General features: G+C 43.8%; 2 protein-coding genes across 18 annotated transcripts in view; one reads left to right on the top strand and one right to left on the bottom strand.

Moving 5' to 3' along the window:
- The window catches only part of anks1b (ankyrin repeat and sterile alpha motif domain containing 1B), a 166,263-nt gene that overhangs the window by 134,977 nt on the left and 3,568 nt on the right, over positions 1–27,718 (top strand). For 3 of the 15 annotated variants that reach the window (XM_043237046.1, XM_043237053.1, XM_043237052.1), the window contains 2 exons: positions 379–470; positions 1,653–2,953. In XM_043237046.1, coding sequence (XP_043092981.1) covers positions 379–470; positions 1,653–1,701 — 141 coding nt within the window. In that variant the 3' untranslated portion in view covers positions 1,702–2,953. Of the gene's footprint in view, positions 1–378; positions 2,954–13,517; positions 13,890–27,718 lie in introns of those variants that run through there. The other 12 variants (XM_043237061.1, XM_043237057.1, XM_043237060.1 and 9 more) reach the window with 9 other exon arrangements.
- Positions 1,279–27,718, bottom strand: apaf1 (apoptotic peptidase activating factor 1). Of its 3 annotated transcripts, none has more exons than XM_043237062.1 (27): positions 27,568–27,718; positions 26,226–26,446; positions 25,954–26,143; positions 25,682–25,879; positions 25,006–25,195; positions 24,813–24,925; positions 24,350–24,481; positions 23,938–24,176; positions 23,638–23,805; positions 23,437–23,568; positions 23,243–23,356; positions 22,677–22,861; positions 22,470–22,596; positions 22,257–22,382; positions 21,920–22,060; positions 20,843–20,968; positions 20,492–20,644; positions 20,077–20,205; positions 19,578–19,703; positions 19,331–19,450; positions 19,086–19,211; positions 17,214–17,336; positions 16,582–16,710; positions 15,761–15,886; positions 14,891–15,016; positions 14,131–14,277; positions 1,279–8,044 (listed from the first exon to the last, which is right to left on the bottom strand). In XM_043237062.1, exons 2-27 carry the CDS (start codon positions 26,361–26,363, stop codon positions 7,856–7,858), a joined length of 3,813 nt encoding a protein of 1,270 aa, XP_043092997.1. In that variant the 5' UTR covers positions 26,364–26,446; positions 27,568–27,718; the 3' UTR covers positions 1,279–7,855. The 3 variants fall into 3 exon arrangements, with proteins under 3 accessions (XP_043092997.1, XP_043092998.1, XP_043092999.1); XM_043237063.1 differs by lacking the exon at positions 27,568–27,718 and adding an exon at positions 27,323–27,442; XM_043237064.1 differs by lacking the exons at positions 25,954–26,143; positions 26,226–26,446; positions 27,568–27,718 and having other exon boundaries at positions 25,006–25,097; positions 25,682–25,830.

Genomic DNA, 27,718 nt, shown 5'->3' with positions numbered 1-27,718 from the left:
CAGCATGCGTGCAGATTTACGATCATTTCTACATGTTTTTGTCTTTGACTTTTTCGATGAACATTTATATTTGTATTTATGAACAAATAAAGCCGACCTTGAAAATAGCTGACTGCCGTTGAACTGATGCTAAATGGCTGATGTTGATCGTGCAGCGCTACCGTGATGACATTCGCTTCAATTTTACCCACGATCGACGGTTAGCCAGGAATCGAACTTGCGTCCAAAAATCCAAAAAAAAGACTAATTCTGCGAATGCGCATTGGAGCGGACCCCAAGATCTAGCGTGACCACCTTAACCCCCACACCCCACCCCAAAATGTAATTAGCGCAGCCTGACTCGCTCTTTCTTTCTTTTTGGTTTTGTGTGCGCCTCAGATGGAGCAGCCCTCAATGGATCAAAAGGGCCACGCCAACGTCCCCTGGATAGTCGAGCCAGGACAGGAAGCCAAAAGAGGAGCCAACACCAAGTATGAGACCACTATTTTCTAATATACACCCAAAATACTGTCCACTCCTGTGTGTGTGCCTTACAGAGAGCGCCCTCTAGAGGCCCCCCACGGAGCCACGGGCCCAGTGACCTGTGACAAGCCCGCGTCTCTCCGCCCGGCCAAGCCCGCCCGTTTACCGTGGCTTCTGCATGATGACGCTGCCGCTGTCTTTTCTCTCCTCGATCTTTTGCCCCTCTCTTTCTCTATCTATCTATCTATCTATCTGTTGATCTCACTCGCACCCCTGACCCCTACCCCTGTGGCCGCAGCACGATACGGGAAGGTCCCGCTCAGGCCTCAGGGCCGCCAAGCTGCCGATCCTCCTCCAAAACACACAAAAGCGGTTGTTTTTCATTCAGTTTTTCCCCCTCTCCTCTTTTGAGTTGTCCTTCCCCCTCCGTTCCTCCTCGCTATTCTTTCCTCGGCTTCTTTGGGAAGCGCCTCTTCAGCCTTTCCCCACCGCCCCCCTCGACTGCTTGAATGACAACTTAAAACCGTAATGCTGCTACGAGCCTTATAAACACACACGTTGTTTTTAGAGTCGGGATTTGCTTTCTTTCTTTCTGACTTTGACAGCGTAGGGTTAGCGAGGCGGGAGGGAAACGGAGATGTTTTTGCGAGGTGGGGCATCCGAAGCGGCTGGCATAGAAGCGGAGATTGGACTTCACACGAAGGACATTTTGCTTGCGTTGTTTCTTTTGTCTCGTAGCGAAGTTTTCATTTGTAGTACCAGCGCTTGTCAGAGACAAAAAAGAAAAAAAAAAAAAAAAAGTTTTTTTTTTTTTTGTTGTCGTCGTCGTCGTTGTTGTTTTTCTTCTCTTAAAGGGCACACGAGCTTGTTTTAGTCAGTCGAAGCATAAAAGTAATTTGCGGACGCAGAAGTTTTGTCAGATAGCATTGAACACGAAGGCTTGCTTTTACGACGAGACACTCGGCGAAAACTGTCTCTCGAATCGCGCGTGTCGTTTTACCCACCGGGAATTTTTTTCCGTCGCGTTTTCTTTCTCTCCCCTTTTTTTGGTTTTGCCTGTGAACGAGAACCCGAGCCAGTCCTGAGACATGCAGTGTAGTTGACGGAAAGCATGCAGTCCGTGTGAACTGGAGAAGGGGGGGCTTTTTTTTGATGGACGCTTTGGATAAGTGATGTGATTTCATTCACAGGGCAATGGCGGACGCCCATGTCTATTACAGTGGAATTCAGAGAATGTAGCCTGCCCCTAACATGGACCCTCACTCTCACACGCATTGCAAAAACGGACCGCAAATACGGAACCTAAAAGCGTCACCGGAGCCCCTCGTATCGCACGTGTAAGGATTCGCACAAGGACTTTTTCGCCTGGGACTTGGCGTACGCGTACAAGGACCGTCGACGTGGACCCGTGGCCTTTTAACGAAACACTCGCATGCACTCGCACACACACACACTGCATAAAAACAATAGGAGGAGACAGTGGAATGGGAATGTACACTTTTCAAGATGCAGCGATTCGAAACGGACTTGGGCAAGATTTTCGCTGCGGCGACTCGGACGCCCCACACTGACTTTCACCGAACGTCTAGTCCAAAATACCATGGCATGTCTGGACCGGGCTAAAAATGGACATTTACATGAATTGCTGTATTTTAACTTTTATTTTTTTCCTTTTCCGTTTTCTTTCTTCTTTTCTTTCTTTCTTTCTTTCTTTCTTTTGTTTGTTTGTGGTTATTGATCTTAAAATATGAATATGCACAATGTGAACGGACTCATTGCACTGGACAACCAGGAAACGGACACGTCTCGTGCCAGAATCGCTACGGAGCGGCTGTTGACGTAATTGGCGACGCCACGCAGATTAATATTCATATATTGGCAAGAAATTTTACTGTTTAATAGAGAAGTATATTACCGTTACTGTAATATTTACAATTATTCTAATTATTCTTCTTATCGTGCAATTCTCGTCTGATGTCGTCTTAACGTTACATTATTTTTATATGACGCGTCGAGCTCAAACACACGGCCATCCGAGAAAACAAACAGAAAAAAAAAAAAAAAAAAGAAGATTATTCTAGTACCGCGGAAGGAACCGAACGCGCGGATGGCTCCACTTGCGTTTCAGATGAAAATATAAAAAGAGATGTCTTATTTTCACTCATTGTCACTGTAGAATTTTGCCACAGTTGTGTAAATAAATATTTTGTTGACTCATTGTTCATACATGTAATTAAAAGAGAACAAAAAAAAATGCAAGAAACGAGAGAAGAGAAAAAAACCGAACAAAAACAATAAATCAATTTTGGCGGGTAAAGTACAACACGTTAAAAGCCAAACGCCGGTATGAGCAACGGGTGGATTTGTGACATCATTGCTGACTAACACACGTGTAGATAGGCTTGGGCTTCCAGCACACAGATTTTGTAAGTTTGGTCTTTATTTATATTCTTGCAAAGCACACGGAATAAATCCTGATTGTAGAACCATTGTTCCTTGTGCGAGCCACGTTTCTTTCTTTTTTCCACGTATGTCTTGTCTTGTGCCTTTTTACACTCGTTACGCCCTGAATTTTGTTCCAAGACGGACGCGAGCGTGCGTTTCGGGATAACGCCCCCCTCAGGCGGGGCGACATACGGTTGGCCTCTTGAGCGCGAACGGAGCTCGTTTGTTGAGGCTAGACGGTCTGACCTGCCGTAACCTTTTGATCAAATATCCGTCGCGTTTGAGAGCTAACGAGACAACCGTAGTCCCGCGTCCCAGACGGCGCGTATCCCGAAGCCTCTGACTAAACGAAGCGTCGGGGGATAACCGTTTAGGTAATTATCTTAGGAATCAATTAATTAACGCTCGCAGAACGTGCCAAAAAGCTTTCCGCCGCCATGTCAAAATGAAAGGAGTCTTTCCGGTCGTTCAACCAGTTCAGTCACGTCGATATAAAAAGAACAAAGAGAGCTGAGAATAAGCGAGAACTGGGCCAGAGCAAAAACAGTCCTCACCCGGCATCTATCATCTCCGACGAAGAGAACAAAGCGCGCTTATCTAACATTGACAGCAAATATCGACGTTTAAGATCATTTCTCGAAATAAATGGGGAACATTTGATCATTTTGCCTCGGGTGCAACGCTAACATTGTTTAGTGGAGTCGCGTGACGAACAACTGCCGTTGCCCAGTTGAAGTACGGTCACGTCGAATAATGGAGGCGTTGAAAGAATCGGTAACCGAAGTGGCCGCCAAGATGTGAGGTCGTGTCGTGTATTTGCGTCTCGTGCCGAGAATCGAATCAATTGGCAGCGCATCACGACCGATTTGACGTTGACTTTACGGTACAGGTACCGCACAAAGGTTGCGGAAATGCGAGGTAAGTAACGAGCCTTAGTAGTACCCGGGCCTACACTGTATCTTTGCATCAGGGAAACGAGCAGAGTTTAGACGACAGACGGGACGAAGAAGGAGAGGAGACGAATCGTCTAATGAAGTCACGATTTTTGCTTTCTCGGCACAATAAAGGTATTCCCGTAGCTTTGTATATGTTGACGCGCGTGACAGAATTGTAATATACCGAGGTATATTTGTACATTTGAACCCTTTAAGAAAGCACGGTACGGTACGCGAGTTGAAGCATGTGCGTCTGAAACATGTGCGGTCAGTTACGCAGCTTTTACTCTAAATGTGGTAGATACGAAGAACAGTGGCTTTTTCGAACGCTTTGCTCGTAGTTAAAAGCAGTCATTGAGATGACAGGTTTGGCGACACGTTTGCACAAATGCACGCAAACAAGAGTGACTTGAAGTTATTTTTGCGGGGGCAAACCCGTGGAGTACCTCGACGACCACCGTCAGAGGTTTTTGGGAGGACGCCCGGCATCCTAAAGCCAGCTGCCATGGCAACACTGGCCACGAGCCCGTTTAGGGCTTCACCTCCCCTGCGGTCAACGACGGGAGAGGGGGGAGAGAGAGAAATGAGGCCTGCCTGCGATCCACATCCAAAGCGTTAGCGACTGTCGGCGGAAGGCCGATCGCGTTTAGGCGAGAAAGTGGCCTTTATTGGAGATTCAAGGTCAGAGAGGCAAAACGGGGCGTGGAGATACAGTGACGCACTTGCGCATGCAATCCAGCTGTTGGAGGGCGGCTTTCCTGCCGATTTTAGCCGGCACATGCTTTGAATGAGCGACTTTGTTTGGTCGCGTCTTTGAGAAAGTGCGGCGTGCACAAGCAGAGAGGGATGCGGCAGGAAAAGAGCAACGGCGCGAGCGGCCGACAGGAAGATTGTGAGGGCAAGGTGCAGAGAGCGGGGGCAGAAGAGTAGCTTTACGCAAACCCAGCAACAGCCACGCTGGTTTTTGTATGCGCTTGTAGCGGAGTTGTGTGGGCAGAAGCGGGCGATGGAGTGGTAAGAGTAAAAACGGCCGTTCCAAAAACACATCGTACAGATGCCATTGAGTTGTGTTTAGAAGGTGTGAAAGCCAGCAGATTAGCGCTCTGGCAATGTGAACACATTTGAGAGAGAGAGAGAGAGATGTCCAGAAAAAGCAGTAGCAACAAGGCTTCTACGGACGAGTCTTGAACCCTGTAAAATCCAGCGATCGGCCAAGGAAGGCGTCCAACGGTGGACGAAGGTTTCCTGTGTGTTTTGTCCGTTCAGCTGGTAACGTTATGTTGAATGCGACTCCATTTCAGTCAGGTGGATACGTATGATGGCAATTGAAAGACACGGCGCTGCTAGAAAACATGAAATGGTCAGAGAATAACGTAACGGCTTTGTGATTGCAGGATCCGCCCTGAGCCTTTTGCTCCGTTCCTTAAAATAGCAAAGCGAGATGAAAGGGACGGAATTAGCATGAACCCAGGCGTCAGACTTGGGTAGTTTACGCGTAAACGGGAACGGAAGGTAATTGTCCGGCTCAAATATTTGTTAGCGGTAAGAAATACGTTTGAAGTGATACCAGACGCGACCCTGGGGAAGGAAGGTAGTTTCCAGCACCTCCGCTCTCTGGGGCGTGTCGAAGGTGTGTAGAGCAGAACGGAAGCTTACGGCTGCGGACGTAACGCGCATCGATGTGCTCGAGAAGACGCGCGGAAGGATACGTGTAGGTTTGAACTGTCGGGTGAATTGTTCCTTTAAGCATAAGCGATACGTGTAGCGTGCGGTCGAGCTTACTTTTGATTGATTGATAGTGAAAAGAAAGAAAGAAAGAAAGAAAGAGATGAGTGAGCAGCGTTTTCAGAGCTGCGTTGCCTCGTGTCGGTGTGTAGTTTTGTAGTCGCGAGCGCTTTGGGTATTTCTAGTTTAGAAAGTACAGCAGTTTCCAAAGTGTAGTCAGTAAACGTCGAAAGCGTAACGTCGTTGCGACTAGGGTAGGGGTTAAAGAGCAGAAACGGCGTTTCAGTGTTTGTTTGTAAGCGTCCAAAATGAGGCGCGACGCTTGGATGTAGTAGGCGTGTTGTACAAATGCGTGGATATGAGTTTGTGATTGTAGCGGATCAAGAAACGTAGATGGCGGTGAAGCGAAAGGAACGCATTGTAATGTGTGAATAAGTCCGTAAGTAGTTGCGCGAGCGTAAACGGAGATGTGTAACGCCACGTGAAGCGCACGATAGAGGCTACTAAAAACAAAACAATTGAGTGAAAGCGCGCAGGAGGCTATGTTGTAGATGTGAAGTAAGGGTAATTTGAAGAGAACTACTTGTTTGATCAGCTTGTTTTAGGGCTGAAGATGATGATGATGAAAGAAAGGGATTGGAAAAAGTGCATTAGAGACGGGCGTGTTTGATGACATTGGGGCAAAGAATGACACCGGAGCCAGATTAGGGACCCCCTGGTGCGGCACCAACAGGCAGGCTAACGTGACGCCGATGTGGTGGCTGCCACCTTTTGAGGCAGAACGGGGACTTAAGGTAAGTGAATTGAGCATTATGAGGTCCAGCCTCAGAGCATTCAAACATAAGTTCCAGCACTTAAAAGGAGGTGGCACGTAGGGATAAGCGTCACCTCCGCATCAGACAGCGCTGGTTCATAAAGCGAGGCAGGTGGAGAACAAAGAAGCAGTAGTGGGAAAAAGTTTTTATTGAGTCAAGGTGATGGTCGACATGTTTGTACGTGGAACGATTGCATTTGTGGATTAAAGACAGACACGGGCGTTTCAGAGTTCTTTTTATTCACAAAAAGTAGAGAAAAGAGGGCAAAAAAGTTGAAAAGGAGCAGACAAGTATGTATACTTAGGCCCTCCCTTCCATTCTTCCCCCATATACAGAGAGGGGGCCCTACTACTATTATTAATATATACTAAGTCGTTACTAGTGCACACCACTTAAAAAAAACCCCCCTTCTACACTAGTAGTCTCCAATAACAGTCCTGAGGACCCATCTTCACACATTCCACAAGCATCCCTTCTCACCACAATTGTGGCAAAAAAGGAACGCTCACCAAATGTGCAAAGCAAGGGACCCCACGACTGCTATCAGACACTACTAGTTTAAAAGGTCACATTTTCTTTACGGTGTACACTACTACCGACAAACTACTCCACAAATAACTACCGCTTTCCTGCAGGGTTTCTATTCTACTCCATTTTGCTGCCTCCACAAATGCTTTCACACACACCTCACTACAACTACATTACTTGACCCAAACACCACAGCACGCTACTTCCTCAAAAAGGGCCCCAGGACTGCACAAAACCCAATCACACTCAACGCTAATTCCCTCTACATGCTCTTCTCTCACAAACTACTAACGCTATCCAACGCTTCGCCTCTGCCTGCACACGCCTCAATGACATTTCACCCAGCTGCCAACAGAAAGCGTCACAAACAGACGGAGCGCGACCGCTGCCGTGTCAGCACTTCCACACGTGGCAAAACATGCTAAAACATACTTCTACTTACCTGCAACATCCAACCGCTGGACAAAAACAAACAAAACCATTCCCAAACAATGACGACACTCACGCGCATTACCTTGCTCTCACTTCATTGTTGACGTTCACGTTATTGTACAATGCAATACAAACATTTTCAACACCACACAGTCCAACCGTGGACTAATTGGATTAAAAGCATTACAAAAACATACAAACACTCTTTAGTCCTAAGGTTACAAGTGTGTCCGTTTCACTGCCGAGCGGCCTTAACGCTAACATTTGGAGCTAAGGCTTACAAATCATTACTGTACAAAGAAGCACAAACCTCACTATGCACTTTTCACTATTCTTACATTAAGGCATTGCTTCAAAAGCTGGGCCACAAAGCCACTGTGTAGGGGTACAAAGAAAGGGGAACAGACTAATTACATCTTTCAAATCAAACAACATGAACAAAATGCATTACTTACAACAAAAATAAAAAAAAAAACACTTCTTGCACTCTCAAAATACATTTGTTACTAACATTCAACACGTCACACCTTTCACAAAACTACATCTACAGGCTTCCTCCCTCCACCTTTTTAAAACGTAAAGGATCCCGATGCTGTCCACCGTCACGAACGTGCTGAAATCGCCACACACGTGCATCTTCTTCAGATTGGCTCCCATCGTGTAGAACGTCTGCAAGGCCTCTCCGGTCTCTACGCTCCACCACTGAAAGTCACCAAAAACAACACACTGTTTAGGGACTGTTGCATGTGTATCTTTGGAAAAAAACACTACATTTCTCAACACCGCAGCGCAAGCAAAACCTCACACGCACACACCTCGGAAAGGCCATCAAACTTAAAAGTTGTGGAGACCGCCTTCTCTACATGGGGTCTCTTTGGGGTTGCGTTTTTGGAGGTTACGTACGACGCTGCACTGTGCCGCCACATATTAACACATATTGCTTTCTTCGTACCGTTTCTCCCATAACACTTCCCTTGCCCTGATGGCGCCACTTCTCAGCTAAGATGGTCTGCTCTGCCTCTACAGGCCCCCACAACACAACACAATAATAAAGGGTCAGTCAGCCGTTTGCGGACGCTACGTCAAAATCCCTACTCATCGTCAATATTTTATTTTATTTTTGGGTTTTTGGTTTTTATACTGCCTGAGGAGGAGGGACCAGCACAGCGATATTTGGAATTGACAGCACTACCTACTCTCCCTCCATCTTTAGTGTTTGGAACATCCCTTTCCCTCTCCCAATGAGTGTCATTCACTATACAGTGCCACACTTCTGACTGTCATTGCTTTTTGGCCTAAAAACTAATCGGCTAACTCTACTTAAAACGTGTCAAGTAGCCCTGTGTGTCAAGGAAACACCACTTCTGCCTCATTACAAATGCTGATGCTTTGCTGCTACTTCTACTCGCATCCACTTCAATATTACCGTTTCTGCTGAATGCTTGCGTTCAAACTAGCTGGCCTTACGTCAGCGGAAAAGCAATGGACCAAACGCGACAGCAGATGGAGAGAAAGCATTTTCAATAAACACAAACTTAACATTCTGCCACTACAAAAAAAAACACATCAAAATGGGCCCTTTCATTTATGCACATTCAGGCCGAGAAGTGCTATTATGCAACCAGGCTAAAATATGTCACCAACCAACAAGACCTCCTTCAATTATTCACCAGGCCAAGTCTCCGTCATAGTCTCTCTGGAAATACGCACCTGACCTTGTTTCGCTTCAGCCGCTATACTCCTCTCTAAATAAACATTATGCGCTTTAAATGCCGCACAATGACAAACATTTACATGTAGCCAAAACATGCTACACTCATTTCTCACGCAATCTCACCGTAGGATGCCTTTCAACCCTCACTATATTTGCTCTTCATTTCCTTTCCTATTTGCTTCCTCGCGTCACACTACACACTTCACTTTAGTCAGCTTGGACCTCAGATCAATTCAACACAAACGTACACAATTTCACTGTGCATTTACAATACATATCGCTTCTAAATCACATACAAACAAAACTCTGCCTCACTTGCACGTTCGTGTTAACCGCTTTTCCACGTGCATTTGTGAAAAGTGCACTCATTTCTTTCTAAATCCACTGATCACTAAATCAAACTTCAACTCGCAAATAACTCTCACGTTCATGAATAGGCCTTCAACAACTAAAACTAATGGGAAAAGCGGCCAAGTCCATTAGCGGCCACCGGGATTTTGCCTGATTGCAGGCTGTGCAAGGCCGTTCTTTTGGGTCCGCTCACACTGCAGCTTGCTAAATCTATCCAAAGAGCCAAGTCGCCGAATCTCACTCAGGAGAGTAAGGGGAAGGGGTTCAAGGAGTCTGCGTTGCATAACAACAAAACAACTGAACGTCCTCTTGACAAATCCTTTTTTGAGCACACGGGGAAGGCTGAGGTCACAATATCGGGGGTCAGCCGTCATCCTGACCCCGAGGCCGCTGTCAAGTTGAGCGACGTGCCCGAGGGTTTACAGGTACTGGCTGCAGAGGACCGCTTACTTCTTCCCTCTCACCCTCTGGACTTTCCGGGTTACTGACCGCCAACAACGCCGTACAGTCAATGGGTTGGCCGTTGCACAAAAACACAGTCCCGCTTTAAAAGCAAACTTCACGCATTAAACCCGACGCTCAAAACCAGGGAAGGCTTCCGTTTGGATTCTCAATTGTACTCCCATCTAACTTCGGATGGTGTCGCTTCTGCTGCGTCACATTGGGAGATTCTCGTATGTCTGCTACCGGCAGGCCAACCACTTTTGACTCTACCACTCCACTCGGGCGGGACGCGTTATGTAACAATAACCACGTATACCTCGTCTAAACACTCTTCAACGGGAGCAGGGGGGAAAACCGGGAGGAGAGGGGGAACCCACCTCAGACTTCAAAGCTAAATTATTCATTTTAAACTCCAAAGCCTCAAATATTCATGCGCACGCAATCCCTTTTCATTCTTTCCTACTCGCTCTTTTATTCTGTTCGTCTTTGGACCGTGTTCTCGCTCTTGCCGTTGTCTGCAGTGTGCGGAGGAATCCTATCGAGGGTGTGCGCTGTACTGTCAGGTCTCAGGCCTCTACCGTCCAGATCGCTTTCAACCAGATAAAGTCAAAGTTTCAAAGCTTATGACGCTCGACGTTTTCCTCTCTATGGGCAGACGACCGACAACAAGCCATTTCCCTTCTGGACCAATCTGAAACGCGGGACAATTCGTCCAGCATGACGTTTTAATAGCAAGTTAAAAGGAACCTTTAAAACGTCTACTTGGACAAACGTCACAACTTACAATTTTGGTCTCTTGCTCACGCCAGCCCGTCTAACAGTTTCAAAAGGCTTGGAATGTAACGTACGAGCCGCAGGATAGAAAGGCCATTGAGATTTGGCCAAAGCAGCCATTCCAAGCGCTGCGCTACGGGTGCGCAAGACAAAAGAAAGCAGAGCCTTCCAGTGACAAGTGACAGGTGTTGCAATCTGTGTCGAGCTTTCCTGCGGTACTTGTGCTCGTTTCTGCCGCTGGCAAACAATGAAGACAAACAAAATGGATTGAGTGAATGCTCTCAAAAACTACTAAATAATACAAAGGTTACAACCAGTAGTGGCAGACCAAGAAACAAACAAATAAATTAAAATAAAAAATAAAAATACAAACAACAAAAACCTTGGCCAAAATCATTCCTAACCCTGTCAATCATATTTACGTTCATTCTTACATTTTTAAACTACCTTTATAAAACATTTGCATCTCATAACAGAATGATGACGTACAATTTTATTTCTGCTAAATGTGTATAATGATAAAACCAGTTTAGCACCAAATACATCTACAAACTACATCTAATTTGCACACGGAGGACATCTGGTCAAATGTTACGCCATTCTTGTTGCCCCACAAACATTTTTTATATTACATATTATTCTACACCAGGTCGTTGGAGGCTACTACAGTTCATCTACTCCTTCGATAAATCTCCCAATATACCCTGCTTTTTTTCCCCCCTTCCATTTCCTCCTTCGGTAGCTCTCCAGTAGTTCTTTAAATGACGGCCAAGACGGGTGTGAATGTCGTGTAGAAACGACAGTTGTGACAACGGGACCAGAACAAGCCCATTTCCCTCTTGCATCCACACACCTCAGAGGAATTGCCGTTGGGTCTGGGTCTAGTGTTACCGTTGGACACCACAAACAAGAGGAAATAGACTCTTATTTGCAGGTGAACGCCGCGGTGGGACTCCGAGCAATAAACTGCTGTGATATAAACGTTCTGTCTGGTAGAGGTGAAGGTCTCCATGCCCCGGAGCTGATGTGTGTGAATTACTACCAGTCTCCCAACAGCAGCCAAATCCTCCAGAGGACAAACAACGCTGTACGTGCGCAAATGAAAATGAGTCGGCCGGTGTGATTTAATGCGTATGAGCCTCTTCCTCACTAAAGGTGCAATATCCTGGCTGACCTCCTCATCCGTTTCTGCTCTCCTCCAGGAAATATTTCCGTCTCACGCAGAGGAACGCTCTGTCGCTCGCACACAGAGCTACAACAACCATTTGTCTTTTATGAGTGAAAGCTAAACTGAAAGCAGCCTTTATAAAATCGCTCAAACGCACGCCCAACACATTTAACTCTGAGTGAAGGGCAAAATTGTTTTCCATCGCACTGGACTGCCTTCAATACAAAGAAATGCTGAAAGGTGACACGATCGCCTGATGGCGGATATCAGACATCCTGACAAATGACGCCCAAAACCAAGCTAAAGGAAACAATGAAACGGCATGATTTGTCCTTTGCAGATGAAACTGGGTTGGACTGGAGACGGGACGCGTCCTGCCTCAGTGGGAACAGAGACAAAAGGACAATGCTCCTAAAATAACATTAAGACGCTTTTCCATTTCAATTAGGGCTGTCTTTAGGCATTCATGCGTGACGTGATCGTGTTCCTAAGACGAACAAAGGTCCCAATGGTTTGGAACAAAATAAAGACAAGTCATGACAAAGGTACCGATTGGGTCAAATATTTCATTAGCGCTACTTCTTCAATTACATTGATCATTGCAAACATTTTTTGTATTACAACTTTTCTAAAATATCATCATTTCTACATGCTATTGAGCCATTCATGACATTTCATACGGTTTACCCTTACCGCCTTCCCTAAACCCAGTCTATGCGATTTGGCAGCGTCACTGACTTTTGCTCTATAGCCGGATCAGGCTTAGTGTTTGGACTTCAAATTATACGCGTGCCTCACAAATGACTTTGAATCAATCCAAATCACGGAATCTGCACGCGTTTGCTAATGCCACTAGTAATGAATCCCCGACTCGTCAACCGACTCTTAATGAACAGAGATCTGTTACCGTGAGATTAAACGTGGATGGCAGCGGGCCAGTCGACTCGGTTGTTTTTGTGCTCTGACAGACTCCACTGCAAATGGTGTCAAAGAACAAGCATTGCTGACGGCTCGATACAAATAGAAACATGTCGTTGACAAACTGCACAAGGCACACGTCAAAAGACGTAGACGCGGCTGAGAGGCAGATCGCCTCAAAGTGAACGCTCAGAGCTGCTGCGCTGAACAAGCTCAGGCACGGCGATATACAGTACACCAGACGGTTTCTGCGGTCTGAATGACAAGCTAAATCTACACTTTAACGAGGCAAACGAGGCTGCTGTCCCTTTGCATTACGACGCCTGACAAAACTCAGCTTCGTTTTGTTACTTTGCCGTTCTCCCATCTTTTTGGGGCCTTTTGGTCACGTTTTATTAAAACTATTGGTAACAGAACACGCGATAGTGAAAATGGCGCAACTCACCAGCCCCAACTCGCCAACTTCTAGCTCACTGCTCTGACCATTATTTTGCTTTTCAAAAATGTCTGTGGTCGTCTATATCCAAATAGCAAGACACGACAATCACGGACTGGAAATTACATACACAGGAATCCTTCACACAACATCTGCTCCCATATATAACGGATCCTGCAGGCAACGTAAATTGTCAAAATCGCAACACAAGTGCAGGAAGCGCAGCGTAACGAGTCACGTCTCGCACGCCTCCTTCCCTCTGTGTGGTCGGACGAGATTTACGACAGGTTTGGTTCGGTCTGATGAACGGGTTTGGAAGAGGATTTGGCACAGACGCGTACAATGATTAATTTATCATTTCATATTACAGACGGTGGGATCCCGAGTGCGAGGACAGCCGGCGATCAATCAGAGCTTATTACCGGGTCTCAGACGGATCCGTCGCTCGAGCGGAGGGTCAGCCTGACGCAGACGGTTTTGATAAACCGACTCATTGATGCGTGATGAAGCGTCATTACGCTTGTGACACTTCCACAACATACAGACAGCTTCGAGTACATTAATAAACGAGTCCAAATGCTTGATGGATAACGGCTGACAATGTTGATGGAAGTCAGTCTCGCCAACTTCCTCACAATTATGCTTCCGTTTTATCTGTATTAGGCAGACGCTTGTCCGATTGTTCACGTCTCAGACATGACGTCACAAACAAGACACTGGCGACACTATCGCGGTTCTATTTTTGCAGAATGCAGGAAAAAGAAGCTTTAACTATTTATAATAAATGGCAATTCAATGCAATTTACTGCCTTTGTTTTAGTGTACACTTATTACATCTGCCTATGCTGTATTACAAAAAAACCCCTCATCTCAAACTCGGGCACGTTTTCTTTGCGTCCGTGTCTGATTTTTTGAGACCGCTCTAAATCATAAAGCACTCCCAGGTTACATTAAGCAAATCAACTTTTTCCGGTGTTCTGTACCTTTATGTATCCGCCCGTAGAGACCAGTACCCTGTTATCAGGGGAGAAGTGCAGGTCAGTCACCCATCCGCCGTGGAAAGAGTCCATGGAGTCCTTAGTGTCCCGTGAACAGATCTTCAGAAGAGCTCCATCCAGCATGCTCCACAGCTTCAGATACAAAACATTGATAACCCATTACTTTGGTAACAAACGCTTTCATTTTACAACTTTATGCAGCATCATTGCTTCTAACAATCAAATTGTTTGCGACAAGCTAACAAAAAAAAAAAAAAATTTTATCCTCATTTACACCACTACAGGCGAATTTACAGATGTCATGCGTGTTTTGCACTGCCATTGAAAAAAACACCACAGGCCATGAATTACAACATCACAGCATTTCTCTTTTTGTGGTTCTCACTTTTCTCTTTGCGAGCAGCATCTTTAATTGATGAGGTACATTTTTTTTGCTTTACAGTTCTCAGAACTGAGGCCTGTCTCTCTAGAAAAAAAAAAAAATACAACTCAAAAAGGCGGCTTGGCAGATACGGATCTTGAAACCTCTCCCTTCACTGTCATTTGTTCCTACATTACTTTTAACATCCGTTTGCGCTCAATGTGGTCAAATACACAAGTTTTATTTTTAAAATCAATGAAGCCTTCATTTAATACTACTACAACAAAAATATATATATATATATAAATCCTCAACGTACCATAAACAAAATCACATCTCTACCATTTCACACAGGTGACTCAAACTGCTAGGGATCATATTTACCCTTATTTCTCCGTTGTCATCACCCGTAGCAAGTCGCTTATTGTCCCAAGAAAAACGGCAGCTACGGACACAGTCCTTGTGTCCCTTCAGCAAAAAAGCCACTTCCCACGAGGCACTGCTCCACACCTTGGGAAACAAAATCAGCAGTTACGAGCCGTTCTACTACATGAATTGAGCAAATCTGGTAACTCTGCCATTTTGTGCTGCAAAATATTTTGAAGAGGTCTAATGTCATTTTTGATGGATCTCTGAAATTCTGCAGAACAAGGTAGAGCAAATGATCAAAACTGCTGTTTGAAATTAGTTTTTCCCATCTCTAATTTTAGTCCGAGTTAGTCATTATTTGTGGCGTGTCCATTTGGCATGAATGATTTTCTGATCGGCTCTCCAAATTCACTTTGCCGTTCTCCCTCTCGACAGTGAGAAGCTCTGGCAGACAGACGTGAACATGGCATCTCATTAGAAATCTCTTCTGGTAGAGCACAACTTCATCTCATTACGCTCTCAGATGAACAGACTGGACTGACCTCCGATACCACAAACAGGACAACGTGTGTGTGCGTACGTGCGCGCGTGCTTTTGTACTGCCTTCGTGAAGTTAATTGGGCACTATTTGACTGCACATGGCATCATTAAAGCAAGCACCCAGAGCTCAGTAAAGATACTCCAGCTGGTCACCCATCACAGCGCTTACACTGTACCAACACCGTCTCAAAACTACAGTAAACAAACTAACAGTGCAACGGGAGCAGGTGTTAGCACAGAGCCCAGGACCTATACACAGAGGCGGCAGACGCTTTGACAATTCATTGTGAACCATATCTTGTCAGCTGACACTAATCTGATGTATGAATCCGTGCCTCTTCTGACCTTAGCAGTCCTATCGGCCGATGTGGTGGCAAAGAGACATCCGTCAGAGGACACGTCACATGACAAGACGGCACCCTTATGACACTCAAGGTCTTGCAGCATCTGACCTCTGTTCGAATCCCAGACCTGCAACAAAAACACAGCGCTTTGCAGAAAAATAGCAGGAGGAGCATTGTTTACAAAAAAAAATATAAATAAAAAAGGTACACTTTAGTGTCCTACGATTTGGGTTTATAATTGTTAAGCAAGCAATTATCAACAAAAACATGGGAACTTTAATAGGAAAGGCTAATATATTTGTAATCATTTAAAAAAAAAAAAAAAAAAAAAAAAAAAAAAAAAAACTTAATTCACAATTTAAAACAATACTCAAACAGTAAATCCATACTACATTTGCACTCCCATTAAAAAGATGTAGTCCATTTTAAAAACAGCCATTATATCCCCCCCCCCAAATAAAAAAATTGGAAAAAGCTTTTATAATTTACTGAGACTTTCTGTATAGGCTAGGCAGCTCTTTTTATAGACTTAAGCAGTTTGGGCCTAATTTTGTACCCTATTTGTGGAAAATGGCAGGATGTTGCGGACCATGTAAACACCGTTTCTCACAGAAGCCCTGATTGCTGCTGTTCAGATCTTAAAGCTGTCTGCAAGTGATTAAGTGCATGCGTCACCTAATTATAATTCACTGTGCTTGCAGTTCACAGTTTGGCCCTGATGTTTTGGTGACCGTTGCACTAAAAGCAATGCAGTCTATACAGAAAGAAAAAAAAAATCCATCTTAAGCTCGCACAGACAAATTAGAAGGGGGTTCTCTTTACCTTAACAGTGCCATCAAACGACCAAGAGAACAGGTGAGAGGATGTCGAGCTGTTCAACAGGTGAAACTTCCTGACCGGCTCCTTATGGCCCTCCAGCACTAGACACTCACCTGTCCTCCACTTCCACACCTGCAGACAAACACAGAGTTCATCCTCTCAAAAGGTTATGTACGTGTAAGGCCTCCTACACTAAACCAAAATCAAAGCTCAAATGTTATATGCTTGGCGAGTCAAAGTGAAACCTTGCTCGTACTACCGTCTATTAGCTTACAAAATTTGAATGTGCATGCAGCAGTAGTTCACATCACTTCCTCTGCTTGTCATCAACACAGCGAATCGGTGAGCCCCGTACCCAACCCAGTGCCTAAAACTTCAACAGCTGCACATGACGTTTGTGAGCATGCGGCTCAATTACTAGACTGCAAAGTGCAATAAATCGCCACATCCAAACAGTCGTTTGTCCAAACTGACTGAAAAATTGAGCACGAGGTAGACAAAAGCGTCCAGGGGAAGCACGTTTGCAAGTATACTTTTCACAAACATTAATTATTAAAGCTTGTAATAACTTGTTTGAATTTGACTAAAGAAACTGAACACAGAGCACATCTTTGTTACGAGTAACAGAAAATTACCCGAACGGTGGTGTCTTCAGAGGATGTGATGAGGGTTTCGCCATCGTCAGTAAACTGGCAGTGGTGAACAGTCCTAGTATGACCCATGAGCGTCACTGATTGTCCAGATGGAACCTCCAACACCTACAGACAGACGATATAAAAAACAGGTCAAATGCAACTGCACCGCTTCATTTTACAGTATCTGCATTTACTACAGTAGTTATTTTGCATTTTACATGTTGAGGGGATGCTTTAATCCATAAAACAAAAAACCCATCCTTTCAATATATAGGCCTGAACGAATGATATTCAACGGCAACACATTTAAATGCGGTTAAAGTGTACACTTAAAGATGAGTTTGTTTGCTCTGTCTGGCGGCATTCAGAAGAGCTAGACTATCGGCCCTCTCCGCATCTAAATCTTCAAAACGCAAACTTCAAAAGCGGCCTGGGGCTACGGGAGCATGCGTTGTGTTTTTGGAAAGTAAATAAGAGGTATTTTTGCTTGTGGGGCTGGTGTTCTGGTCTTGCACGCGCATGATCAAATGCAGGGAAAATGCATATTTTAAGAGTCAAGAGTAAATGTGTACACGACTGTCAGCTCTGAAGTGACGCTTCTGAAATCAGCCTAATAAAGCCGATTTGGTGGTCAAATTATTTCTTGATGAAAACAGCTGCGCTACTTCATATTGGAGTAATCGTAAGGTTTTTTTTCCCCTCCCAGAATTCTTTGGAAAGTTCAATAGCGTCATTTCAAACACATTTGCAAAGAAAAGATCAAACTTGAGCAATTTTTACTTTGACAAGCCTGTAACATTTCACATACTTGTACCTGCACTGTACCTGTCTCTAGCCCTAGTGCCAGCACAAAATCACGCTGCAAGTTCAGCAGCTGCAAGGCTCTCCATCCAGCGTTCTTCACAAAACGTCTAACTTTCGATCTTCCTGTCTGCGCACACAAACAAATACCTCCTCTCTCAATTTTTCCCCACTCACATTAATGACCAGGGCTCTCCTTTTAGGGGGGGAAAAAAATGCATGCAAGGAACCCACCATTAAAAGACTAACTGCATTTACTGAAAGACAGCTGTTTTGGTAGTGAGCCATGATCTGCCATGATCTACAAGGCCCAGTGAAAATCTGGTGCCCTCTGCTGTTTCAAGATGTTACCAACATTATTCCAGATGAAAAAGCCATATATTTCTAATAACTTGTTTTAAACTAAAGTCTTTTCACTTCCATTCTACAAACTTGTGATTAATACATTATCAGTACCTACTTTTAACTTTGTAAAAAAATTAAATCAACCATAATGTTGCACTTGTCTGTAGTAAAAAGGTACGTCACAGTGCCTTTATTTCTACTATCAGGATCTTTTTAAAAGTTACTCATTTTATACTTTTCTAAATCCATCCGTCCATTTATCTTTCAGGTTAACGCACAATCAAGCAGAGACTGAGAGGAGCAATCTAAATAGATGGCTGTTTGACAGTAAACAGGTGTAATGCAAGATTGGGGAAAAGAAAAAAAAAAAACTGCTTATTGTATCAGTCAGCTGTTACCTCTAGGCGTCCCCGTTGTCCCCAATGCACATCTATTACACTACAGTACACACTGTGCAACACAGGAGGACAACATTTGCCTCCAGCAGGACGACATTCAGTAGAGAGAGAAGGGAAGGGACGGGTTTGGGAAAGGAAGGGCGAGAGATTACAGGGCTGAGTGCAGTTGACAGCCATGGCAAATCTCATTGCCGGAGGTGAGTCAAAACACCCACCAGCATCCTGAAGGCTATTTTTACCCAGAGTGCTTTGCATGCTCATCCAAAAGAAGAAATTGAGCAAAATATTAGCAAGACAGCATGGGCAGCCCACAGGTGAGCTGAAATACCTGCACGCTTCCGTCCACAGTCCCTAGGGCCACAAACGAAGCATTTCTGCTGATGCACGTGCAGCGAATCCTGGACGGCAATTCGTTGCTCTCAAACACAACGGCACCTGTCGATCCGCTCCGCACCTGATGGGCGAGTTAGATGTCATTTTATACATGCATATTAAACATATTAAACACCCCCCACCTCCCAAAAAAGGAGCAGGAAGCTAACACTACATGCCAGGGTCTCTGGTGGACCATACCTGTAATCTGTTTCTGCTGTCTGTCGCCACTATTGTAATATCACTATGGGAGAAGAGGACATCAGAATCCCTCTTCAGAGCCGCAGCAGAGGAGGTGTGAACCTGATCGGTCTCCCACAGCTAGACAAGCGTTAACACTTCTTGTGATAACAGGTCAATACTGTTCAAACAATAACTGGAAGGGGAAAAAAAAAAAAAAAAAAAAAAAAAAGAGGGAGAAGGAAGAGAGGGACCAAAGATAGCTTACCCTGATAGTCTGATCGTCAGAGGAAGACAACAAGAGTGAGCCGTCAGGTGAAAACTGGACACAATGTACCCAGCTCAGGTGACCATTGCATTCAGCTTTCTTTTTACTGGTCTCAAAGTTCCACAACTAAAAAAAAAATTAACCAAAAAAAACAACATTACCATATTCCATGTTTTCTACACTATTCAAATTTTGCCGTCAAACTAATTCCTACTTTTAGCAAGAATGCACTAAACTGATCGAGTGATCAAATTTCTTTATTACTACAACTTCATTTTGCCATTATTATGAATTTTCTAATCAAAAGAAACCCGATATGATTTCTACACACTTCACCCATCCAGGAAACTAATGCTTAAGAGATATTTCACATTTACTGTTAATTTTTTCACAAAAAAAAAAAAAAAAAAAAGTGCTAACCTACAGTTAAGCGAGGAGGCAAACTGTGTTTTGAAATGCCATCTACAGAGTAAAAAGTTGACTTTGTATTGTGCTGTACCTCTACTGTGTAATGAGAGAGTGCGACGGCCAGCAGGCTGCTGCTGGGGCAAGCGTGGCAGTACTGCACTGTGCTCAGTCGGCTGGTCTTCATCTCCAACAGCATGTCTGACGTCTTCACATCAAACACCTACATGCATAAAACAGATACAAAGTTACTACGTGAACTACGGGCACAGAAGAAACGCGAATAAGCCAACATTAAATTCCTCCAACAACTACAGATCAATATTAATTAGCATTTTATGAATGCTACAAATTGGTGCATTAACACTACATAAACAAGATTATACCCGTTTCTGTGATTGATGCGAATCAAAAAAATATAAAAAGCTGTTACAGGCACCAAATCAAAAATATTGAGTGGCGATGCCAACTCCTCTCATTTCACAACACCACTTCACAAAATCACTTACAAACACAGCGTTTCTGGCAGCACAAATGATCCGCGAGCCATCGGCCGACCAAGTGCTGCATTTCACGATGGCTTTTATTTCATCATCACTCTCTGGGAAATAACTATTGACATCAATTGATTTCCACTCGTTCGCAGATGACACCTCAAACAGCTGACAGACACAAGACAATTGCAGAAAAAGATAAACATGAGAACACTTACTGAAAGTTTGTATTGAAATAACAGTTTGCTACTAAAGTGTGAATGTAAATGGATGCGGTTGTACACTCTGTATTCCGTTATTCACATTTACGCATAAAAAAAAATACGCAATTTAAAAGACTTGGCCAAAAAAAAAGCAAAGAAAGACCTTCAAGGTGCCGTCACTGGATGAAGTGGAGAGGTAGGCGTCGTCAGGAGAAAAGCAACAGTGATTGACAGGTTCCATGTGTCCGAACATGGTGTTCTGAGAGGTCAGCTTGTTGGGATTCCACAGCTACAAGAAAGATGATGTGAAAGAGCGGAAGAATAAAATGAAAAGAAAGGGATAACATATGCTTTGTGTAGGGGTCTTGATCGCTCTGTCAGGATCTATTGAACGGGACAGCCTGTACAGGAGAAGAACATTTAGTCTGCAGGAAATGTCTTGTGTTTGACACATCTGCTGTTACATTCTCTAAATCTCATTTCAGGGTGTTTCTTTCACTCCTCATGCAGAGATATTCCACAAAATGCCCCTTTTGTGCTACCGCCTCCACTGAGGGGGGTGCTCTCATTACGTTTTTGACACCCGTGTACGCTCACTCTCCGTTTTCGCACCCTCAAATGAATACAGCTCAACTGCAGACTCCTGCTGTCACACTCCTACAGATCTCCCACAATTCTCTGCAAATTTCACAAGCTGTAAAATTACATGGCTGCCCCGTTCCCCTCCTCTGCTGTTCCGAGCGGGCGTCCTACCAGCTGTCATTCTCATTACTCATGTTCACTAAATCTGTCTCTAAATGTGGAAAGAGGAAATGGAGGGTGCAGGGGAGAAAAAAATAAATAAATAAAAAAAATAAAGTGCAAATCAGAATTATCAAACTCTTTGGAGCGTCACTACTACGCACCAGCTTTCAGCCCAGATGTGCACTGGCTATTCTATTACGTCGATTTTTTAAATTATCAGTCTGAAAAAAACATGCCAAGTGTTGCACACAATCGAAATGTAATCACTTGCAACTCATACAATGTACTTAATATTAAATGGGTAAAAATTCTAGGTTTTGAAATCCTAAAATAGCAAAAATATAGACCGTCTAAAAATTAAAAAATACTACTAGCAAAAGGAAAAATTAAATACTCTACAAATAGAGGGGGGGCACTACTATCCAACTACACATTACTAAAAAAAACCCTAACCTTTTATATAGTAAAAATTCCATGTAAACTCAAGCCATCTCACCTTAGTGTTGGTGAATTTGTCGTTGGAGCAGGTGGCCAGCAGGACACGTCTGCCTGCGTTGGTGAACTGGCAGTGGTTTATCTGCTCCTCGTGTTCCTCCCCAAACTCTCTGATAAGAGTACCTCGCTCAACACTCCATAACTACAACAAAAATGTCATTCTCCTGACTGGGTTTTGATCAGCGTTCACTGAACTTCACCACAATGACAGTATAGGGTCTGATGCGTGAAGGTCTCTTCCAAAAGGGAAGAGACCGTTTACGCTATTGCAACAGAACGAGACCGAATATTTCAAATCTGGAGTCTAACAAAAAGTGGGCACAGAGGGAGACACTGACCTTAACCTTCCGATCACTGGAGCAGGTTGCAATGTAACGGTCATCTGGAGAAAAGGCACAGCACAGAATGTCTTCGTCGTGAGCCTGAAGCTCTAAAAGTTTCTCTCCAGAGGTTGTTTTAAACACCTTTTGAGTACAAAGAGACAAATTTGGCCATCACGTAATACCGCTCAATATCAGGATGAACAGCAGGACACAAACTGATAAATTTACCCGCAGCGCCTTGTTGGCGCCACAAGAGGCGATTTTACTTCCATCTTTGGAGAAGCATGCATAGTAGACAGACCCCTGGTGAGGATGCATGACCAGACGAGACAAACTGTCCTGACTGTTTTTGTTCCTAAAAAGTGAAAAAGCACAAATGTGTTCAATCTGATCTACTATAAAAATGTACTGTGCAAGGCAGTGAGAGATTCATACACCCAGTCCAGATAGAGCTGCCCTCTGCTGGCCCTCTTCTGTGCCTGCTTTAATGCCTGTCTGTAAACCTCCGAACACGAGGGCTGAGACAGAGCCAACTGCACTACATCAGGAAACGGTCTCTGCTCCAGATGATGTCCGTTTAAAGACAGGAACTCCTGAAACTGCAGTCTAACCTCATTGTTCTGTGTGACGAGAATTGGACAGCATGAAAGTCATTTTATTAGCAATAAAATGTTCTTGTAATATTTCAGAATGTTTTATTGCTTTTATACCGAAAAAGTAGAGTTAAGTGAAAAAGCTTTTCTTCGTTCCAAGTTCATGGGGGGGGGGGTGAGAGTATATACACGCATAGCTAAAGTTACAAAAATGCTTTTAAAAACCAGCTATTAACAAACATGTTTATTGAAAGTTTTCCAAACTGAAGCAAAATCAAAAATTGACACTCGGCAATTTGGTGTGTTTACACAAACTATTCTATGCCAATTAAGTAAACTCACCCTTAGCCGATTAAGACACAATTATAAGGAATATCAAAAGACATTTAAACGCAGCCGTACAAGTACCTCTTTATCTAGTATTTCACCATATTCGACATAGTCGTTGATAAGATGGGCAGATCCCATAAACTGAGCTTTCTCTTTGACCCAGTCCAAGGAAAACATCAGGGAATAAAGCTCCTGAAATGAGAGAACTGAAATGTTCATGACCGTTTCAGTCATTAGAATCGACATAAGAAATGGCCATACTGTGACATTACCTTGGACAATCCGGCTTTAGCCATGTGGTACGGCAAGAAGCGGTACCAATATGAACAATCTATATCTCCAGAGCTGGGTGGTCTTTCGTTATAAAACTGCTGGTACTGACGGACCAGCTTTTTATGCAGTTCCTACAGGAAATATGACAATTAAGACCTTGTTCTCTGGTAGTCTCCAAAAAAATAAATAAATAAACTCACAGCAATTTGATCACGATTTTGTTCGATAAGAAAGTCTAGCTGCAGATCATGAAGGTAGTAGTGGTATGGTCTCCGATTACAGTCTCGAAACAGCAGAGATTTATTCACAAAGTCCTGCAGGACGTCCTCCACTTCCTCCAATTCCAGATCCCACAACACTGACAGAACCTGCATGACAAAACACAAAGACCGTTTAAACGCAAAAACTTAATCCATTCTTGTCACGTTTGCAAGCATAATTACATTAAAGTATTTTAAATATTGATTCAGTATTAGCTGACAGCAAATTTTCAGCCTGACCTTAGCAGGCACTTTGATGTCTTTCTGCATGATGCTCAGGTCTCTGTACAGATCTCTGTGTTCGGGCTCCAAAACCTGCAGGCTTGCATCCATGGCTTGGTCCAGAGCTTCATAGTCATAAGACGACGACTTACGGATCCGCTTGAACTGCTTCTTCTGAAGCTGTCGCAGGTAGTAGTTCCAGCGGTCAGGGAACTCCCTCAATAAAGCTCCAATGAGAGAAACAACCAGAGGAGAACCTATCAGGAGAAACGTTTACAATGGTCAGGTGTGTAGGGGACTACGCCAACTGTATTTTATTACTAGATCCACAGCATCAAGTACCATTACTCTGTCGCCGTTCAAAATGCTGTCTTTAGGTGCTGGGTCACGTTTGATCATGTCTTAGGTTTGCTATAAGAGTGATTTGTACCTTTACATTCTCTCACAATGCTGCAGGCCTGTTCAGGAAGTTTCTTTGGTTTTCCGTTAACGTACAAAGCAAGAATTTCCAGGGCTTTCTCCTCATCTAGACCATTCTCAACAGGCACTTCAAAGCTTGAACCTAATAAAAAAAAAAATAAACCCTTTCTTCTGGATGAAATTACAATTTTAAATGAATTACGCAAGATAACCACAACAATACAGACCAAGGAACATTTCTCTCGTAAACTCAGCTGAAAATAGCTTATCTCCAAGAGCAGCTGTTCTCCATTATCAGTTTCGTGTAATTTAATTTAGTTCAGGATTTGCCTTGGATGCTTTTTTTTTTTTTTTTTTCACATTTCAGACAAGCAGGCACAAGTCCTACCTGGACATGGACTAGAGTCTTTAAGAAACATCCGATGTGTACTTGGTTCAGAATCAAGCTACGCAACCTAAAATGAACTACGCACCGCTTACAGAGTCGGCCAGACCTCGATTGCGAGTGGTCAGAAGAACCCTGCACTGAATATCAAAGGACCTGAGAGTAGAGCTGTCCCAGACATCGTCCAGAATCAGCAGGCACCTGATGGATAAACATTAGAGAAAGGGGCTGATGTTCTGAGCAAATAAAGAAAAGACAACTAATATCCTTCCAGCACTCACCTAGGGAACCTCCGCAGCATTAGAAATCGTAGGCGCTCTCTGGCCTCCTCCACAGAGCATGGTGGCCGCTGGCTGTCTTCTAAACTTTGACCCTGCTCCAAACGGAAACATAAAGACTGCATCCTTACCAACAGGTCTGCCCGGTCACATTGGCCAACAGAGAGCCAGTGAACACCACCTGGAAAACACTCTGAACAACAGAGAAAGCTAACTTTAGCCTTGTAATCTCCTAGAAAACACGTTCACATTCTCAATTCTCATTGAATTTCTCCACCATAATTTTAACTTGTTTTCTGTTTATTTTCACTCAGTGAAGAATGATACATTTACAAAAAGAGTCATAGGCTAATGGAATCTTCAATTCTAAAAGTCGTCGAATCATTAATTCATACCAATTTCTCAATTAAAATATACTTTTAAATATTTACATAATACATTTACATTTTAAATTGAACACTTCCAAGTATACTGCAGCAATTAATATTTAGTTCCAGCTATTTGTAAATTACGCATTAACTTGCATAAACTTCTGACACCGAGAATCATGATCCCCATTTGAAAAAAAGGGAAAAAACCCACAAAAACAAAAAAACATTCTCAATTCAGAATCATGCAGCCTAAACACACCCAAAGAAAATTTGGAAAGGCTTCTTTTATAAAATCCCAAAGTCATTACCCTTAATGAGAGCATGGTCTCGGACAGCCTCGGCAGCCATCACAGACTTCCCTGAGCCAGCCATGCCAAACACTGTGACCCAGCCCGGCGTATTTTGTAGTCGATACAGCTTCTCCCGGATCAGGTTGAGCAGAGTGGGTCGGCTCACAAACACCACAGGTCTCTGAGGCACACCACCTTCGCTCAGGATCGCCTGGACTAGAATACAAAACAAAGTCCAGCATCTCGCACCAACCTTCTTCAAAAACAAGTTCACATGTTCAAGCGGTTACCAGAGGGAGACACTCCATCAGCAAAGCTCCTCTCTCCCTCCGGGCTGAGGAGAGGAAGGTCACCATGGAGGAGGTTGGCCAGATCTCCATAACTCTCCCTGATCAGCGCATTGTAGAAGGAGATGTAGGCCCTGTTGTCTTTCCTCAATAGCACCTCCAGCAGGGCGGCAGCCTGCTCTCTTCTAGTGGGCTGTAAGAGCAGGAAAAAGGAAAAACAAACATTTTTATTACATTCGCTTTTTAACGCAGAAGGTTTGAACACCACAACAAACCTTGCTGAGCACTCTTGCTTCTTCGTCACTCGACAGGACGCCATCGCTGACCATGTGGTCCATCAAGTAGGAGGCTTTGATGTCCTGCTCCAGAGTGGCTTGGGAGCGCAGCAAGCAGCTGCGAGCGCGTTCCTCCATCTCCACATAAGCCGCGGTGCTCCTTCGAGGAACACTGCACTTAACTGATGGCTACTTAGTGCAACAGGGCAGGATACATTGAACTATGTGGGAGACATACAAATTAAGCATTGGTTACTAAACACGGGAAAAACTTGAATTTCGTTAGACTCAACAGCATTTCATTCTACGCAGCCTAACTCTAGACTTGACGTCGGTTCACGCCAAGTTTCAGGAATTGTTCTAATTATGTGAGAACGTAGAAGTCTAAACATTATAGTTGGAACCAGCTCCAGAACAATGTGGAAGTGAAACGGTTTGTGGAAGGTGACAAAGGCAAAATTGTATGTAAAAATAAATTAAACCCAATTGTGCATCGGTGTGGACACCATTATGGTTCTTTACGGTTAACATTGTTGGTCTGAACTGGCCTCTAAGGTGGGAAAAACGACGTAATGCAGCCCCAGGTCCTTTTTACTGATTTTAAATGTTACGGTCCCAATCCTGGCTACTGATTGGTCCACACAATCCACTAAATGGTAACAGCTGAATCATGACTGCACAGGGCCGATTGCCAATTAGGTTACATTGCAACTTCAAACTTAACGCCACAAACTTATTTTAATAAAAAAAATTCTGTAAATGTTAAGCCAACCTTTTAATATTTTTTACTACATTTCAAATACGAAACTTCAGGCTTGCTGTGTGTTAAATGCAGACAAAGCTACATATTCTACACTGCATAGACCTAAAAACAACTGCCTTCAAACCATTAACAAACAAGTTCAGTCAAGTGGGTCCAAACTATCTTAAGTGGAAGTGCACAACAGGCCTTATCAAACATAACATCACCTAACCGATAACAAACGGGTCAAACGAAAATAAAGAGTACCAGTTTAACAAGTGCTCTAAAACTAAAACCAAAACCAAGACTAACAACAATAAAGACGCGGATAACTTTTCCATTCAACGCTACTTACGGTCATGTCACTGAATACAAAGAAAAACGGTCTGCTTTTCAACCTAAATATAGAGCACGCCGATATAACATTAACGTTTTTTCAGCCAAGAAAGTAAGTTACCAGAACGCCTAGCAAGAAGGAAAGGAATTAGACGCACTTAATTTATAGACTCAGGTGTGGTTAATCAGCCTAGTTACCTGGTTGTTAACTGACTTCTGATCAGTTAGTAAAAATCTAAAGTGGATTTTAAAAGACACACTTACAGATATGGCGTTTTGAGAAAAACCTGACAGGCGTGGGAGACAATTTCCTGCTGGACAGAGACGAATGACTTCCAGTGCGATATTGCAACAAAAAAAAAGCCCCAGTTAATAAAAACGCAACTGTCCGCCCTTAAAATGTGCGCTTCCTGCT

The sequence above is a fragment of the Puntigrus tetrazona genome, chromosome 4 (genome assembly GCF_018831695.1).
Source record: "Puntigrus tetrazona isolate hp1 chromosome 4, ASM1883169v1, whole genome shotgun sequence".
NCBI classification, from domain to species: domain Eukaryota; kingdom Metazoa; phylum Chordata; class Actinopteri; order Cypriniformes; family Cyprinidae; genus Puntigrus; species Puntigrus tetrazona.
Note: the sequence above shows the minus strand (reverse complement) of the source record. Positions and strands in the feature narration are given on the sequence as shown.

What these genes read in the sequence shown, in the direction of transcription:
- apaf1 (XM_043237062.1), bottom strand. Translation starts at nt 26,363, where the DNA reads ATGGAGGAACGCGCTCGCAGCTGCTTGCTGCGCTCCCAAGCCACTCTG. An exon ending in TCTCTCATTACACAGTAGAG is followed by an intron (nt 19,704 to 20,076) that starts GTACAGCACAAT and finishes TTTTTTTTTTAG; the next exon opens with TTGTGGAACTTTGAGACCAG. An exon ending in ACAGCAGAAACAGATTACAG is followed by an intron (nt 19,212 to 19,330) that starts GTATGGTCCACC and finishes CTCGCCCATCAG; the next exon opens with GTGCGGAGCGGATCGACAGG.